This window comes from Macaca fascicularis, chromosome 2 (assembly GCF_037993035.2).
Source record: "Macaca fascicularis isolate 582-1 chromosome 2, T2T-MFA8v1.1".
In the NCBI taxonomy this organism is placed as follows: domain Eukaryota; kingdom Metazoa; phylum Chordata; class Mammalia; order Primates; family Cercopithecidae; genus Macaca; species Macaca fascicularis.
This window is the reverse complement of record NC_088376.1, coordinates 97,125,203-97,143,101: the sequence shown is the minus strand read 5'-3', so window position 1 is coordinate 97,143,101 and position 17,899 is coordinate 97,125,203. Positions and strand designations below refer to the sequence as shown.

The 17,899-nt window shown below is 40.1% G+C and overlaps 1 protein-coding gene across 5 annotated transcripts in view; it reads left to right on the top strand.

Annotated features, from left to right (window-relative positions):
• Window positions 1-17,202, top strand: part of EHHADH (enoyl-CoA hydratase and 3-hydroxyacyl CoA dehydrogenase) — a 70,453-nt gene extending 53,251 nt beyond the window's left edge. For all 5 annotated transcript variants that reach the window (XM_074031585.1, XM_045386529.2, XM_045386527.2 and 2 more), the window contains 2 exons: window positions 3,408-3,749; window positions 14,626-17,202. In XM_074031585.1, coding sequence (XP_073887686.1) covers window positions 3,464-3,749; window positions 14,626-15,887 — 1,548 coding nt within the window. In that variant the 5' untranslated portion in view covers window positions 3,408-3,463 and the 3' untranslated portion in view covers window positions 15,888-17,202. The remainder of the gene's footprint in view (window positions 1-3,407; window positions 3,750-14,625) is intronic.
• Window positions 17,203-17,899: the final 697 nt, after the last annotated feature.

Genomic DNA, 17,899 nt, shown 5'->3' with positions numbered 1-17,899 from the left:
TGCCATGTGGGCTTCGCCATAGGGTGGCTCACAACAGGGCAGCTGGCTTCCATCAGAGTGACCAATTTGAGAGGGCAAGAAAGTATGAGCAAGACTGAAGCCAGAGTCTTTTTGTAACCTAGTCTAGAAATGACAGCCCATTACTTAGAGGCTGTCTACCACATTTGTTGTGGTTTTAATTTGCATTTCCTTAATGACTAATGATGTTGAGCATCTTTTCATGTGCATATTAACCATTCACATACGCTCCTTGATGAAATATCTGCTCAAGTTTTTGCCCATTTAAGAAGTTACATTGTTTACCTAATTATTGAGTCATAAGAGTTCATTACATATTCTGGAAACAAGTTCTTTATTTGATATTCGATGTGCCAATTGTATTTTCTATCGCAGTGATAACAAATTACCACAAGCTTAGCAGTTTAAATCATCTGAAATTATTTTCTTCCAGTTCTGTAGCCTAGAAGTATTCTAGAGGTCTCCCTGGGCTAAAATCCAGGTGTCTGCTGGTGCACTCTTTTCTGGAGGATCTAGGGGAGAAACTGTTTCCTGCTCATTTGGGTTGTCGGCAGAACTCAGCACTTTGCACTGTAGGATCAGCGTCCCCATGTTCTTGCTTGCAAACTTGCGATCTTGTAAACCAAAGGTCAATCCCAGCTTCTAGAGAATACTGCATTCTTTAGTTCTTGCTCTCCTTTCCTCATATTCAAAGCTACATCAGTGCTAACAGGTCAAGTCCTTTGCATGTTGCATTTCTCTAACCCTTCTTCCTTGTTGAATCCCCCTCACCACAGTCAGGAAAGATTCTCTGCTTTTAATGACTCATATGATTAGAAGGCACTCACTCAGATAATACAGGGTAATATTCCCCATCTCAAGGTCTGATTTTTTTTTTTTTTTTTTTTGAGATGGGGTCTCACTCTGTCACCCAGACTGCAGTGCAGTGGCACAACCTTGGCTCACTCACTGCCACCTGTCAGGCTCAAACAATTCTCCCATTTCAGCCTCCAGAGTAGCTGGGACCACAGGGGTGTGCCACCGTGCCCAGCTAATTTTTTGTATTTTTGGTAGAGACAGAGTTTCACCACATTGCCCGGGTTGGTCTCGACCTCCTGAGCTCTCGGCCTCCCAGAGTACTAGAATTACAGGCGTGGGCTACTGCGCCCAGCCAAGGTCTTTAATCTTAATCTCACCGATACATCCCTTTACCATGTGAGGTAATACATTCACAGATTCTGGGAATTAAGACATGAACATTTGTGGGGGTGTTATTCTGACTACCACACAAATATTTTCTCCTAGTTTATGGCTTATCATTTCTTTCTTTTTTTTTTTCTTCTTTTTTTTTTAGAGACAGAGTCTCACTCTGTCACCCAGGCTGGAGTGCAATGGTGTGATCTTAGCTCACTACAGCCTCCGTCCCACCAGATTCTAGCAATTCTCCTGCCTCAGGCTCCCGAGTAGCTGGGATTACAGGCGCACATCACCATGTCCGGCTAATTTTTTGTGTTTTAGTAGAGATGGTGTTTCACCGTGTTGCCCAGGCTGGTCTCGAACTCCTGAGCTCAGGCAATCCACCCACCTTGGCCTCCCAAAGTGCTAGGATTACAGGCGTGAGCCACTGCACCCAGCTGTCATTTCATTTTCTGATTGATATCCTTTGAAGAACAAAAGTCTTCAATTTTTATGAAGTCTGATTTCTTGTTTCTTTTATATGTCACGCTTTTGGTGTTATATCTAAGAATACTTTGCCTAACCCCAAGGTCCTGAAAAATTTTTTGTATTTTCTTCTAGGAATTTTTATAGTATTAGTTCTTCAATTTAGATTTGTGATCCATTTTCAGTTGCTTTTTATATATGGTGCTAGGTAAGGACCTAAGTTTTGTTTTTTTGTTTGATTGTTTTTGGCGTGTGGATATCCAATTATCCCACCACCATGTGTTGAAAGACGCTCCTTTCTAGGATTTTTTTCTGAACGATTATGATCTAAAGTGTGTTGTTGCTTTAGGGTAACAGTATGCTTATGTATGTCTGTTACCATGTCACTGTGCTCCTATGCTGAGTGCCCTTAGGGGACTAGAATCTTTCCAATAAACCACGTTTGAGATAGTATGAGTCAGTGTGCAGTGTAGCCCACACTTGAGAGTGTGGATGTATATGCACAGTCACTTTGCTCTGGGTGGAAGTAGTTTATTGTTGACTTACTTTCTCTGTGCTTGTTCTCACAGCCCCCCTTTTCATATGTTGCTCAATCTCCCTATCCCTTCTTGGTGCTTACACATCTCAGACCCTTGAGCCAAACCCTTGCCAATAACAGTATTTTGGTTCTCAGTTCTGCTCCCTCTTGTCGTGGAGCCTTTGAATAAAAATGCACACAGCTATTCAGTGGGGTTTAGCTGGAAAAGGTGACCTTCCAACTTCACGTCAACTTCTGGCTCCTCAAACAGCAGGTTGGCAGTAAGGCAGGGAAGTTGTTTTCCCATTTCTTAATGAGCAGATTGTGAATATTTCCATATAGATTTTCTATTATTAATGTTCCTCTGATTCTTTGTTTTAAGATAAACATTCTGAATGTGAATAAAAAAAAAAAGAGAGAGACAGACTCTCCTTTCTTCCATTGAATTGTTTGGGCACCTGTATTGAAAATCATTGGCTATAATTGTAAGAATTCATTTGTGAACTCTCAATTCTCTTCCACTGATATGTATGCCTATCCTTGCATCAATATCACACTGTCTCCTTTTCTGGTTTTTGTTACTATTAGGAATGGAGTTAAGGTTATTTTGAATCTAAAATATTCACTCAACAATAGACACTAGGGACTCTACTACAGGGAAGGGAGGGAGGGCAGCAAAGGTTGAAAAACCAGCTTTTGGGTAGTATGCTCACTACTGGGGTGACGGGAGTATTCATATCCCAAGCCTCAGCATTGTGTGATATACCCATGTAAAAAACCTGCACATGTATGCCCTCAATCTAAAATAAAAGCTGAAATTATTTTTAAAAATTAATAAATAAAATATTAACTCAGAACTGTTTTCCTTGGACAGATTAATATTTAATCTATTATAATTAATATTTAATCTATTGATTAAATTGATTGATTAAATTAATAATTAATCTATTATAAAATGGTCTTGGTCTTAGATTAAAAAGAAAATACAACTTTTATGCCTAAACTAGGTAATCTAAAATTGCTTTGAATCTACTAAATTCTATCTTATAAGACTATGTTGTAAAAATATCAGAGATGTTAGTGTACATAGGTTTAGTGTACATGAAATATCTTAATGAATAGCCTTTAGTTTGTGCTTTGAATTTGAATAGTTTAATGTTATTATTATATTTTCATATTTCCTTTGTACAAGTACCATTTCCAAAGCTCTGATCATTCTTATTCCTTTCAGATCAACCGCTAGAATCCCGTAGACTCTGCAACAAGCCAATTCAGAGCTTGCCCAACATGGACACCATTTTTAGTGAGGTCCTCTTGAAGATGCAGAAGCAGCACCCTGGGTGTCTTGCTCAGGAGGCTTGTGTCCGTGCAGTCCAGGCTGCTGTGCAGTATCCCTATGAAGTGGGCATCAAGAAGGAGGAGGAGCTGTTTCTATATCTTTTTCAATCAGGGCAGGCTAGGGCCCTGCAATATGCTTTCTTTGCTGAAAGGAAAGCAAATAAGTGGTCAACTCCCTCCGGAGCATCGTGGAAAACAGCATCAGCACAGCCTGTCTCCTCAGTTGGTGTTGTTGGTAAGAGCATGGGGTAATGAATGGACTCCTCCAAATCTGCTCATGTAATGTGCTACCATTTGCTTAGGGCCACCAGATGCTAGGTTTCACATAAGACACATTACTTGTGTTAGCTAAGCTAATTCTCACACCGCCACATGAGCTCTCTTCTTTAACCTAAGAGGCCTAGAGACGCCAGCCTTCTCAACAGTGAGCTAAACACAAGTAGGGTGAAAGTCGGACCCTAGGTCTGACTCAGACTAGGAATGTTTTATTCTTTTTTTCTTTGAGACAGAGTCTTGCTCTGTCACCCAGGCAGGAGTGCAGTGGCGTGATCTCGGCTCACTGCAACCTCCACCTCCCGGGTTCAAGTGATTCTCTTTCCTCAGCCTCCTGAGTAGCTGTGACTACTGCCACCATGCCCAGCTAATTTTTGTATTTTTACTAGAGACAGGGCTTTGCCATGTTGGTCAGGCTGGTCTCGAACTCCTGGCCTTAAGTGATCCACCTGCCTCAGTGTCCCAAAGTTCTGAGATTACAGGTGTGAGCCACCATTCCTGGCCTGGCATTTTTTATTCTGTGCTACCTCTTCCCTGTATGAATCTCTCATTCCTGGATTTCCTGATGATGATTTGTACCACATTTCAAGGTGTGGCCTGTCGCTCTCATAGCTAGGTATTTGTCATGAAGTCTCTGTCTTTCCGGCCCCTGAGCCATTCACTTCTCCTGTTCCAAACCACTATCCTCAAATCCATCTAAACCCTGAAACCATGGCTTCCCTACTTTTTTCCCTCTGGAATTTTCCCAAACAAAATATCTTCTTTCCTCAGAAGCTAGCTGCCTGATTGGCTTCTCTGGGCCACCTTCCTAAGCTTCACTTGCTCTTAGTCTCGGCTCAAGAATGGTCTTTGGTAGATTTTTAAATCCCTTGAGATGGCAAGTGAAACATTCTTTGCACCAGCTCAGGTACAATCTTCTGGGGAGAGGGTCCATAGTTTACTAAAGGCATCAACTTTCTTCCTTTCCTTTTTTTCTTACATTTAAGTTTTTAAAATCATAATTAAAGACATGCAAGAAAGTTATAATAGTACAAAAAATTATCACATACTTTTAATCCAGATCCTCCAAATGTTAACATTTTACTATATTTGTTTTATTTCCCTCTCTCTTTTCTGAACTCTAAGAATAAGTTACAGACTTATGTGTATTTCCTAAAACTAAATATTCTCTTACATGACCACAGTATAATTTATCTTAAAAAACATGGCAATTAATATAAAAAACTATTATTTAGTCTATAGCCCTTATTCTGATTTTTCTTTCTTTTTTCTTTTTTTTTTTAACCATCTTTACGATTTGTAAGTAAGTATACAGTTCAGTGGTAATAAATACATTTATATCCTTTTTTCCCCCCTTCATCTCCCTTTTCCCCCCACCCCCTCCTGGCTTTTGGCAACCAGCAATCTACTCTGTATCATTATGAGATCCACATTTTAAGCTCCCACATATGAGTGAGAACATATGATATTTGCCTTTTAGTGTAAAAGCATCAACTTTCTTAACCCTTGCCCAGCTCTTTAGCACAGTGGTCTCCAACCTTTTTGGCACCAGGGACCAGTTTCACGGAATACAATTTTTCCACAGACTCAGGGGTGATGGTTTTGGGATGAAACTGTTCCACCTCAGATCATCAGGCATTAAATTCTCAGAAGGAGCCACAGCCTGGATCCCTCGCACGTGCAACCTAGATCCCTCGTGTGTGCAACCCAGATCCCTCCTATGTGCAACCCAGATCCCTCGCACGCGCAGTTTACAATAGGGGTCACACTCCTGTGAGAATCTAATACCACCACTGATCTGACAGGAAGCGGAGGTCAAGGCTGAAATGCTCCCTGGCCTGCTGCTCACCTCCTGCTCTGCTGACAGATCACGGACCGGTACCGGTCCACAGCCAGAGGTTGGGGACCCCTGCTCTAGCACCAACCCAACTTGGAGGCAAAGATCTCACTCCACATTTTCTCAGTCTGTTTGTTGTCTCAACTCAGCTTTGGTATCAAAGAATCTGTCTTTAATATAAATACATTGTGTTCTTTTCAGCTCTGACTCCGTTGAGGTCTATCCTTGGTTCACTTGTGATTTTTTTTTTTTTTTTTTGAAATGGAGTTTCGTTCTGTCACCCAGGCTGGAGTGCAGTGGCGCAATCTCAGGCTGGTCTTGAACCCCCGACGTCAGGTGATCCACCCACCTTGGCCTTCCAAAGTGCTGGAATTACAGGCATGAGCCTTTGTGTCCGGCCTCACTTGTGATTTTTTAAGAAGATGGATAAGTAGAGTGACAAAGAACTATGATTGTTCCTCTTTTTGTACTATTAAATATTTCAGCAATGCCAATATTTATTTCTAGTTGTTGTGCACTTACCTCTTTCTTCTCCCTTCAATTCCTTCAAACCAAGAATAATTAATGCAAATAATAGCAAGCTGGTAAGTGCATCAGTATTGTGTTTGTCAACCATTGTTTGAGAGAATTTCCCAATTTTGTTGTGAGCCTTTCTTTAAAAGGCTTCAGGTTTGTTTCTGGCATATAATGTTTAAAAGTTTGAAGTATTTTTTTAAAACGATATCCACATTGTTTTGAAAAATATTGGAAAGGGCGTACTAAATATATAAAAGACACATAGATAGAAATAAAGTAAGAGGATCTGGACATTTCTGCCCTCTTCGTGTGTACTGCCACACTACCCTGCATTTCATCTTCGTGATGCAGCCTTCTACTGCTCCCTCATATCCTCTGAAAGACTCCATAACCCGCCTCTGCTTCCTGACTGAAACCCAGCTTACCCTGAGGACCTGCATCTGCTGCCCTCTCCAGGGAATGCTGCCACTTCTCCCACACTCCATGGGCCTCTGGGTCACTTCTCAGACCATTGCACTTTATGGGACACTGTCCTTTGTGGTCCTGCCCTGTGGTCTTGTCATTCTATCCCTTTTCATTACTGTCATGGCTCCCCCTCCATTTGCTGAAAACTTTAGTTCCTGGCTCACAGCTACCCACTTTGGCCCAAACCCTGCTGCCATCCTGGTTGTCCTCATTGTCTCTATGGACAATCATTCCCTGCTTGTAGCATCTGAGTTTTTTGCCTCCTTAGACTCAGGGACATTCGCCTCACCTCACTTCCACATTCCACACTCATTGCTTCTCTACAGGTCTTGTCATTACCCTGAATATTTCTCCACTTCTAAAATCTGAAACCTCACACTTCACCAATACCTCATATCTTTCCTTATATCTTTCTTAATGGGTTATTTCAACTACATCCATTACTTGATCAACTCCCCTCATCTTTATTTTCTTCTTATTCAGCTTTAATTTTAGGAGTTATCATTTCAGCCACTCTCAGGCCAAAATCTCCAAACTCTGTGATTCATTGCCCTTCCATTCTGCTCCCCACAAAATCCTCACCCTGATGATCCCAGTTGTTTGTTGTTTCCATGAGCCCAGGCCCAGGCTTCTCAGCCCCGCAGGAGATGCAGTTCCAATTGGTAACCCTGCAAGTTCACATTCTCACACCACACGTGGGCTCCCAGGCCCGTCAGGATAGGGGAATGTAGTTGATAAGAAACTGCAAAACTAGCATTTAAAACATCCTTATTTGGTATTTACTTCTCTGAGTAGAAGAGGTTCCTGATCAAATTCAATTCCATGGCAGTCAAATGCAGTAATTTGGCAGGGGAGCAGGACTCCTTGTCCCTGTCTATATGCATCTGTGAGGCAAAATTAGAGAACTATATGAAGCTTGAAACTAATAGCTAGGAGCTAGGTTCAAAACTAGCAGAGTTCAAAACTAGCTAGGTTCAAAACTAGCAGATAGAACCCCACATTGTATCTTTTAATGTAGAAAAGGTTTATCAAAGCTAAAGTTTAGGATACAAGTTGCTATACAAGTGAGAGTTATTCAGCCTGCTTGTTCTTGAGAGAAGTGCAGGGGGTTAATAAATTTGGAAAACTGTGTCCTTAATAATTTAATATATTTATTATATAGTATTGAGTAATTTAATACACTTGGAAAATTAAATAAATATGTTCTGGATAGACTAAATCAGTGATTTCTGATGACTGATACATCCTATCTTCAAAACCAATCCTCCATGCTAGTAAATACAAAGTATAGAGGAGTAATATATAAGTGGCTTTCACAAAGCTTTTTTATCTACAGTGGACTGGTTAGGCAACAGATCATCTGCTGCTGTAACAGGTAACCCAGCGATCTCAGTAGCTTAACACAATAAGTATTTATTTAATGCTTATTCCATAAGGTCATTCTAGGACCAGGGTTTTTTTCCACTAGTGGCTCTGCCATTCTCCATGATAAGGGTCAGCAAGATTTTTCTGTAAAGTTCCAGATGGTAAATATTTTAAGCTTTGTGGGCCATACAGTCTCTGTTGCAACTACCCAAGTCTACCATTGTGCACTAAAACAGCCATAGAGCCGGGCGTGGTGGCACAGGCCTCAGTTGCAGCCACTAGGGAGGTCGAGGCAGGAAGATCACTTGAACCCAGGACATAGAGACTGCCGTAAGCCATGATGCCACCACTGTACTCCATCCTGGGCAACAGAGCAAGACCCTATCTCTAAAAACAAAATACAAAACAAAACAAAAACCCAGCCATAGACAATATGGAAACAAATTAGCCTTGTATTCCAATAAAATTTTATTTATGGACACTGAATTTTGAATGTGAAAAAATTTTTCATGTGTCACAAAACGGTGCTTTTTAAGTTTTTTATTTAAAAATGTAAAAACATGTTTTTGTCTGCAGGCAGTGTAAAAATCAGCAGTGGGCAGGGTTTGACCTATAGGCCACAGTTTACCCCATCACCTACTTTAGGCCTTCTTCAAGGCCTTGGAGTCGTTCTCTGCATTCTCTACATCTGCGTATCTATGGAGGATCTTGTGGGAGATTTTAGGAGCCAATCTGAGAACCCACATTGCCCCCAATCACCACCATAATATTTCATTGATCACAGTTACAGGCCCTAACAGGATGCCAGGAATCTAGAAAGTACAGTCTTCTGTGTGCCAGGAGGAAAATGAATTAGTGTTGGAAACAAACAATAACATATTTTTCATCAAATAATTTTTCTTCATTTTCCATTTTTTTCTTGCCTTTGCTTAAAATATTTCTCCCTATGTTTCTCCCTTCCTCGACCTGGATGGTTCAACGTCCTGAATTTTACCTATTACAGTCTAATCTGCCTTTAAGATCCATTTCAAATGTCTTTGTCTTGAAGCTTTTCTTGATTCATCCAACTGAATATAATTTTTTCCCTTTGAATCAAAGAAATTTGAACTTTTCACATCATTTACTTTACCATATGGAATAGATATTTGTGAACTCCTCTTTACTGCTAGATCAGAAGCTCCCTGAAGGTTGATGCTCCTCATGTTTTTTTTTAAAATAACAGTTTAATTGAAATGTAACTCATATATAAAATTCACCCTTTTATTTATGTAGGTATTTATTTATTTTAATTTGACAGGTTCTTGCTGTGTTGCCCAGGCTGGAGTGCAGTGGCACAATCTCAGCTCACTGCAATCTCCACCTTCCAGTTTCAAGTGATTCTTTGTACCTCAGTCTCCTGAGTAGCTGGGACTATAGGCATGTGCCATTATGCCCGGCTAATTTTTGTATTTTTAGTAGAGATGGGGTTTCGCCATGTTGGCCAGTCTGGTCTCAAACTCCTGGCCTCAAGTGATCCACCTGCCTCAGCTTCTCAAAGTGCTGGGATTACAGGCATGAACCACTGCGCCAGGCCAAAAATCACCCTTTTAAAGTGATTTAATGTAAAATGGTACAGCTGCGACTGGGCACAGTGGCTCACGCCTGTAATCCCAGCACTTTGTGGGACCGACGTGGGTGGATCACCTGAGGTCAGGAATTCGAGACGAGCCTGGCCAATATGATGAAACCCTGTCTCCAGTAAAAATACAAAAAACAATTAGCCAGGCATGGTGGCAGGTGCCTGTAATCCCAGCTACTTCGGAGGCTGAGGCATGAGAATCGCTTGAACTCAGGAGGCGGAGGTTGCAGTGAGCTGAGATCACACCACTGCACTCCAGTCTGGATGACAGAGCAGGACTCCATCTCAAAAAATAAATAAATAAATAAATAATAAAATGGTACAGCTGTTATGGACAACAGCATGACAGTTCTTCTAAAAGGTAAAAAGGGCCATATGATCTAGCAATTCCACTTCTGGATGTTTACCCCAAAGAAATGAAAGCAGAGCCTGGGCACAGTGGCTCACGCCTCTAATCCCAGCAATTTGGGAGGCCAAGGCAGGTGGATCACTTGAGGTCAGGAATTCGGGACCAGCCTGACCAACATGGTGAAACCCCATCTCTACTAAGAATACAAAAATTAGCTGGACGTGGTGGTGCATACCTGTAATCCCTGCTACTTGGGAGGCTGAGGCAGGAGAATCGCTTGAATCCAGGAGGTGGAGGTTGCCGTGATCTGAGATCACACCACTGCACTCCAGCCTGGGTGACAGAGAGAGGCTCCATCTGAAACAAACAAACAAAAAAAGAATTGAAAGCAGGGACTCAAATAGATATTTATACACTCATGTTCATAACAGCATCATTCACAATAGCCCAACAGTACAAGCAACCCAAGTGTCCATTGAAGGATGAATGGGTAAATAAAATTTGGTATATGCATACAATGGAATATTATCCAGCCTTAAAAAGGAAGAAAATTGTGACACATGTTACAGCATGGGTGAACCATGAGGACATACTGCTAAGTGAAATAAGTCAAGCATAAAAGATCAAATACTGCATAATTCCACTTATATGAGGTACCTGGAGTAGTCAGATTCACAGATACAGAAAATAGAGTGGTTGGCCAGGGCTGGGGAGAGGGAAAATAGGGAGTTATCATTTAATAGGTACAGAGTTTCAGCTTTGCAATTGGAAGAGTTCTGATGATGGTTGTACACATTGTGATGTATTTAATGCCACTGAACTGTGCACTTAAAAATGGTTATGATGGTAAATCGTACGTGTATTTTGCCACAATTTTTAAAAATAAGAAAATGCATAGTAAGAGTATCACCAGAAAAGAATACAATTCAATGGTTGTTAGATATTAATAGAGTTTATGCAACCATTGTCACATCAATTTTCGAACATTCTCATCACTCCCCAAAGAAATCCTCTACCCATCAATAGTCACTCTCCATCACCCTTGCCTCCAGCCCTTGGCAACCATGAATCTACTTTCTGTCTCTATGGATTTGCCTATTCTGGACATTTCATATAAATGGAACCATACAATATGTACAATATGTAGCCTTTTGTGTCTGGCTTTTTTTTTTTTTTTTTTTTTTTCCGAGATGGGGTCTCACTCTGTCACCCAGGCTGGAGTGCAGTGGCACAATCTCAACTCACTGCAACCACTGCCTCCTGAGCCCAAGCAATCCTCCCACCTCAGCCTCCTGAGGAGCTGGGACAATAGGCATATGCCACCACACCTGGCTAATTTGTTGCATTTCTGGTAACAGGGTTTTGCCATGTTGGCCAGGCTGGTCTTGAACTCCTGAGCTCAAATGATCCTTGTGCCTTGGCCTCCTAAAGTGCTGGGATTGCAGGCATGAGCCACCACGCTCGGCCCCGGCTTCTTTAACTTAGCATAACGCTTTCAAGATTCATTCATGTTATAGCATGTATCATTATTTTATTCTTTTTTTTTTTTTTTTTTTTTTTTTTTTTTTGAGACAGAATTTTGCTCTTGTTGCCCAGGCTGGAGTGCAATGGTGTGATCTCAGCTCACTGCAACCTCCGCCTCCCAGGTTCAAGCGATTCTCCTGCCTCAGCCTTCCAAGAAGCTGGGATTACAGATGTGCACCACCACGTCCAGCTAATTTTTGTATTTTTAGTAGAGATGGGGTTCACCATGTTGGTCAGGCTGGTCTTGAAATCCTGACCTCAGGTGATCTGCCTGCCTCGTATTTTATTCCTTTTTATGGCTGAATAATATTCTCCATTTTGTGTATCCATTCACCAGTTGATGGACATTCAAATTGCTTTTATTTTTTGGCTAATTTTTTAATGTGAGAAGATGAAATTTATTTTTATTGTATAAATGCAAAAATTACAGGAAAATATTTTAAAGCTTTAAAAAATGCCAAGTGACATTGATACAGGAAAATCACAAAGCAGGAGAACTATACTAAATTAATAGATTTCATTTTAAAATGTCTCATTGTATCTCAGATTTTGAAAGATTGCATTTCTGTGGAAGACAGTTGATTCTGTTGAACTTATAATGACCCCCAGTTTAATTAATAAGTACTGAAAGCCATTGATCTATTTCTTTTGGGGAGGAGATAAGAAAGATGTGTATACATTCTGTGTACATGTAATAGACACAATTTTCTGGATCCAGCCTTAGCTCAGGGTTTCTGAAATTTTTTTTTTTTACTTTTATTTTAGATTCAGGGGGTACATGTACAGGTTTCTTACATGGGTGTATATATTGCATGATGCCAAGGTTTGGGCTTCTAATGTTCACTCAAGTAGTGGACATAGTACCCAATAGGTAGGTTTTCAACCCTTCTGTCTTCCCTCACTCCCCCTTTTGAAATTCCCAGTGTTTATTGTTCCCATCTTTGGGGTCATGTGTACCCAGTGTTTAGCTCACACTTATAAGTGAGAGCATGCAGTATTTGGTTTTCTGTTTCTCTGTTAATTTGCTTAGGATAATGGCCTCCAGCTGCATCTGTGTTGTTGCAAATGTGTTATTTTATTCTTTTTTATGGCTGCATTTGGCTATTTTGAATAATGCTGCTAATGAACATTCACGTACAAGCTTTATGTGGACATATATTTTCAGTTCTCTTGGAGATTTAGATATCAGTGGAACTGCTGGATCATATAGTAACTCCATGTTTAACATTTTGAGTAACTGCTAAACTCTTTTTCACAGCAACTGTACCATTTTAAAAATTTGCCAGCAATGTATCAGTGTTCTAATTTCCCCAGATCCTCACCAAAATTTGTTATTGTCTGTCTTTTTCATTATTGCAATCCTAGTGGGTTTGAAGCATTATCTCACTGTGGTTTTGATTTGCATTCTCTTAATGACTATTGATGTTGAACATTTTTTCGTGTGATTATTGCCTATGTGTTGCTTGTGCTTTGGGTGTCATATCTTAGAAACCATTGCCTAATTCAAGATCACAAAGATGTATCCATCCATCAGACTTACTCCTAAGATCTGCCTCTAAGAATTTTATAGTTTTAGCTCTTACATTTAGGCCTGTGATCCATTTTGAGTTAGTTTTGTATATGGTGTGAGGTAAGGGTCCAACTTCATTCTTTTGCATGTGGATATCCAGTTGTCCCAGCATCACTTGTTGAAAAGACTATACTTTCTCCATTGAATGTTCTTGGCCCTCTTATTAAAAATTAATTGGCCATAATTGTATGGGTTTACTTTTGGCTGTAAGTTGTATTCTGCTGATCTATATGTCTATCCTTTTGCTATGATCACACTGTCTTATATACTGTAGGGTTTTTTGTTTTTTTTTTTTTTTTTTTTTTTTTGAGACAGGGTCTCACTCTGTCACACAGGCTGGAGTGCAGTAGTGTGATCATAGCTCACTGCAATCCTCAAACTCCTGGGCTCAAGATATCCTCCTGCTTCAGCTTCCCAAATAGCTGTAACTGTAGGCACACACCATCATGCCTGGCTAATTTTTGTTGTTGTTGTTGAGATGGAGTTTTGCTCTTGTTGCCCAGGCTGGAGTGCAATGGTGCGATCTCGGCTCACTGCAACCTCTGCCTCCTGGGTTCAAGTGATTGTCCTGCCTCAGCCTCCTGAGTAGTGGGGATTACAGGCATGCACCACCATGCCCAGCTGATTTTGTATTTTTAGTAGAGATGGGGTTTCTCCATGTTAGTCATGCTGGTTTTGAAATCCTGACCTCAGGTAATCCACCCGCCTCAGCCTCCCAAAGTGCTGGGATTACAGGGATGAGCCACTGCACCTGGCCTCCTGTCTAATTTTTAATTTTTTATGGAGTTGGAGTCTCACTATGTTGCCTGGGCTGGTCTCAAACTCCTGGTTGCAAGTGATCCTCTCACCTTGGCCTCCCGAAGTGCTGGGATTACAGGCATTACACCTCACCCAACCTTGAATAGTTTTGTCATACAATTTGAAGTTGGGAAGAGTGAATCCTCCAGCTTTGTTCTTTTACAGTATTGTTTTGGCTCTTCTGGATTTCTTGCATTTCTGTGTGAATTTTAGGATCAGCTTATTGATCCTGCAAAAAACCAGCTGGGGTTTTTATAGGAATTGTGTTGGTTCTTCACATCAATTTGGGTAGTATTGCCACCTTAACAATATTAAGTTGTCTGATACATAAACATTTAGTGTTTTTCCATTTATTTGGTCTTAATTTCTATTAACAATGTTTTATAGTTTTTAGTGTACAGATCCTCCTATTCTTTGTTAAATTTCTTCCTGTGTATTATTCTTTTTGGTGCTATTGTAAGTAGAATTGTTTCTTTTAATTTTATATTCAGGTTGTTTATTGCTAATATATAGAAATATACTTGATTTTTGTATATCAATTGTGTACCTACAACCCTGTTGGACCCATTTATTAGTTTGTATAGCTTCTATTTGTGTGTATGAATCCAACTAATTTTTATATCCTCTGAAACACTTAACAGAGTGCAGAGTCTTAATTAGTACTCAATCCATTTGTGTTTCTTGAATCAATCTCTTTAAATGCCACATTGTCACATAATCCTTCCATCCAGTGAATAATTTCTCAGTTCCCAATACCACTGAATCATTCTTTTTCTCCTTTGATTTTTATCTGCAGGCTTGGGAACAATGGGCCGAGGCATTGTCATTTCTTTTGCAAGGGCCAGAATTCCTGTGATTGCTGTAGATTCAGACAAAAACCAGCTAGCAACTGCAAACAAGATAATAACCTCTGTCTTGGAAAAAGAAGCCTCCAAAATGCAACAGAGTGGCCAACCTTGGTCAGGACCAAAACCCAAGTTAACTTCATCTATGAAGGAGCTTGGTGGTGTGGATTTAGTCATTGAAGCAGTATTTGAGGAAATGAGCCTGAAGAAGCAGGTCTTTGCTGAACTCTCAGCCGTGTGCAAACCAGAAGCATTTTTGTGCACTAATACTTCAGCCCTGGATGTTGATGAGATTGCTTCTTCCACTGATCGTCCTCACTTGGTCATTGGCACCCACTTCTTTTCGCCAGCTCATGTCATGAAGTTGTTAGAGGTTATTCCCAGCCGATACTCTTCCCCCACTACCATTGCCACTGTTATGAACTTATCAAAAAAGATTAAAAAGATTGGAGTCGTTGTAGGCAACTGTTTTGGATTTGTGGGGAATCGAATGTTGAATCCTTATTACAATCAGACATATTTCTTGTTAGAAGAAGGCAGCAAACCAGAGGAGGTAGATCAGGTGCTGGAAGAGTTTGGTTTTAAAATGGGACCTTTTAGAGTGTCCGATCTTGCTGGGTTGGATGTGGGCTGGAAATCTAGAAAGGGGCAAGGTCTTACTGGACCTACATTGCCTCCAGGAACTCCTGCCCGAAAAAGGGGCAATAGGAGATACTGCCCAATTCCTGATATGCTCTGTGAATTAGGACGATTTGGCCAGAAGACAGGTAAGGGTTGGTATCAGTATGACAAGCCATTGGGTAGGATTCACAAACCCGATCCCTGGCTTTCCAAATTCCTATCACAGTATAGAGAAACCTATCACATTGAACCACGTACCATTAGCCAGGATGAGATCCTTGAGCGCTGCTTATATTCACTTATCAATGAAGCATTCCATATCTTGGGAGAAGGTATAGCTACTAGCCCAGAGCACATTGATGTTGTCTATTTACATGGATATGGATGGCCAAGGCACAAGGGCGGACCCATGTTCTATGCTTCCACAGTTGGGTTGCCCACAGTTCTAGAGAAGTTGCAGAAATATTACAGGCAGAACCCTGATATTCCCCAACTGGAGCCCAGTGACTATCTAAAAAAACTGGCTTCTCAGGGAAACCCTCCCCTGAAAGAATGGCAAAGCTTGGCAGGCTCCCCTAGCAGTAACTTGTGATTCAGCCTTCCAGATTATGCCTCACATGCTAGCATCAGGTAATGCTCACTGAATTTCAGTGAAATTAAATCAAAAATCCAAAGTAAGATTGTTCTGAAATACAAAGCAAAAGAAATAATCAGTAGAGTCTTCTGTGTGACGACTCTAATGGTCAAATCTTTAGGAATGTGCTTCCTATGCCTCTGAATCTGTCCTTATCAGATAAATTCAATGCATGAACTTGTGTGAATGTAATATCATAATCGCTGATGAAAGAGGCTCAGGCATAAGTTGAGATTCTCAAATGTTTTGATTATTGGATACATGTGTCATCAATTAATAAATGATAAATGCAGCTAAGTCATACATTGATTTTGACTCCTTTCAATGTCACACACATAGTATTGATCAGAAATCTTATGAATCATACATACACTCAACAAACATTGAAGTCGTAGGAAAAACATGGTTGGAAATTGGTAAGGGAACTGAGTACTTCAAACCAGCACAGGGAACTCAGATTAGTATGGCAAGCCTTTCCTCTTCTGGTCTTTCCTCTTCTGTTTATGAAGAAATAATAGAAAGGAGTAAGTCGTTAACTTAGTGTAAGAAGGGTCTTAGAGAACATCTAACCTTCTGGAATTTCCCAATTCTATGATAGAGTAATGACGCCAGTTTCCCTGTCATGACAGGCCTCTGTGATGTTACATATGGAAATGGTTGAATCTTGAAAAATCTAAAATTGTTGCAAAACATATTTTGTATAATTTTGTTATAAGAGTTCTTCTCTTTTTACTTTTTGCGTTGTGTAGTCAAAAATTAAGGGGCTGGTCAATACAAAAACTTGTACACAAATATTTATAGCAGAATTATTCATAATGGCCAAAAGTTGGATACAACCCAAATGTCTATTAACTAATGAATAGATAACTCTGGTATATCCATACAATGGACTATTATTCAGTCATAAAAAGAAATAAAGGACCAGGCACAGTGGCTCACACCTGTAATCCCAGCACTTTGGGAGGCTGAGGCAGGAGGATTGCTTGAGGTCAGAAATTTGAGACCAGCCTGGGCAACATAGCAAAACCCTGTCTCTATAAAAAATACTTCCTGTACATTAGTGGTTGCCTAAAGCTAGAATTAGGGATGATGGATGGGGAGTACAGGATTCATCTAATAGGTACAGGATTTCTCTATGGTTCATGAAAATGGTCTAAACTTATTGTGGTAATGGTCACATAACAATATATTAAAAACTATTGAGTTATATATTTTAAATGGGTGAATTATATGGTATGTGAATTGTATCTCAATAAAGTTGTTAGTAAATAAATGGGGCTGAAGATGTTATCCTTCATTGTGGTGGAAATGAACTTTCACAATATTTTCACCTGTGAACCCAAACAAAATGAAAGTTCTGATGGAAAAATCTTGAATGAATAGAGTATAAGTTTTCCGTTGTTAAAGAGCAAACAAAAAACCAACAAAAAATCCAAGTGTGCCTTGAATTGTACAGAGCACAATTATTACGTTTGAAATATATACTACTTAATTTTATATAATTTGGTTTGTGAAATTAAAGACATCAATGAAAATGATTCCTGAAAGTAGTAATTTTGTCTCCAAAGTGACTTGTTTTCAAATTAATGTTAAAAAAAAACCCACTAACTTTTTCTTCAATCCTGGAATTAATTTTGAGTTCTTGCAACTTATTTTCACCCTACACTAGCCTCTAGATTGAGGTTTTGAAATTAGAGCGTCTATGAATAGATTTTATCAGTCAATAACCCCTGAAATGTTATGATAAAGTTTGTGTATATGTATCTGAGTACATTTCTTGGAAGAGGTACCATATCATATTCTAAAAAGTATCATGACCCGGCCGGACACAGTGGCTCACATCTGTAATCCCAACATTTTGGGAGTCTGAGGCAGGCAGATCATGAGGTCAGGAGATCGAGACCATCCTGGCTAATACGGTGAAACCCCATCTCTACTAAAAATACACAAAATTAGCCGGGTGTGGTGGC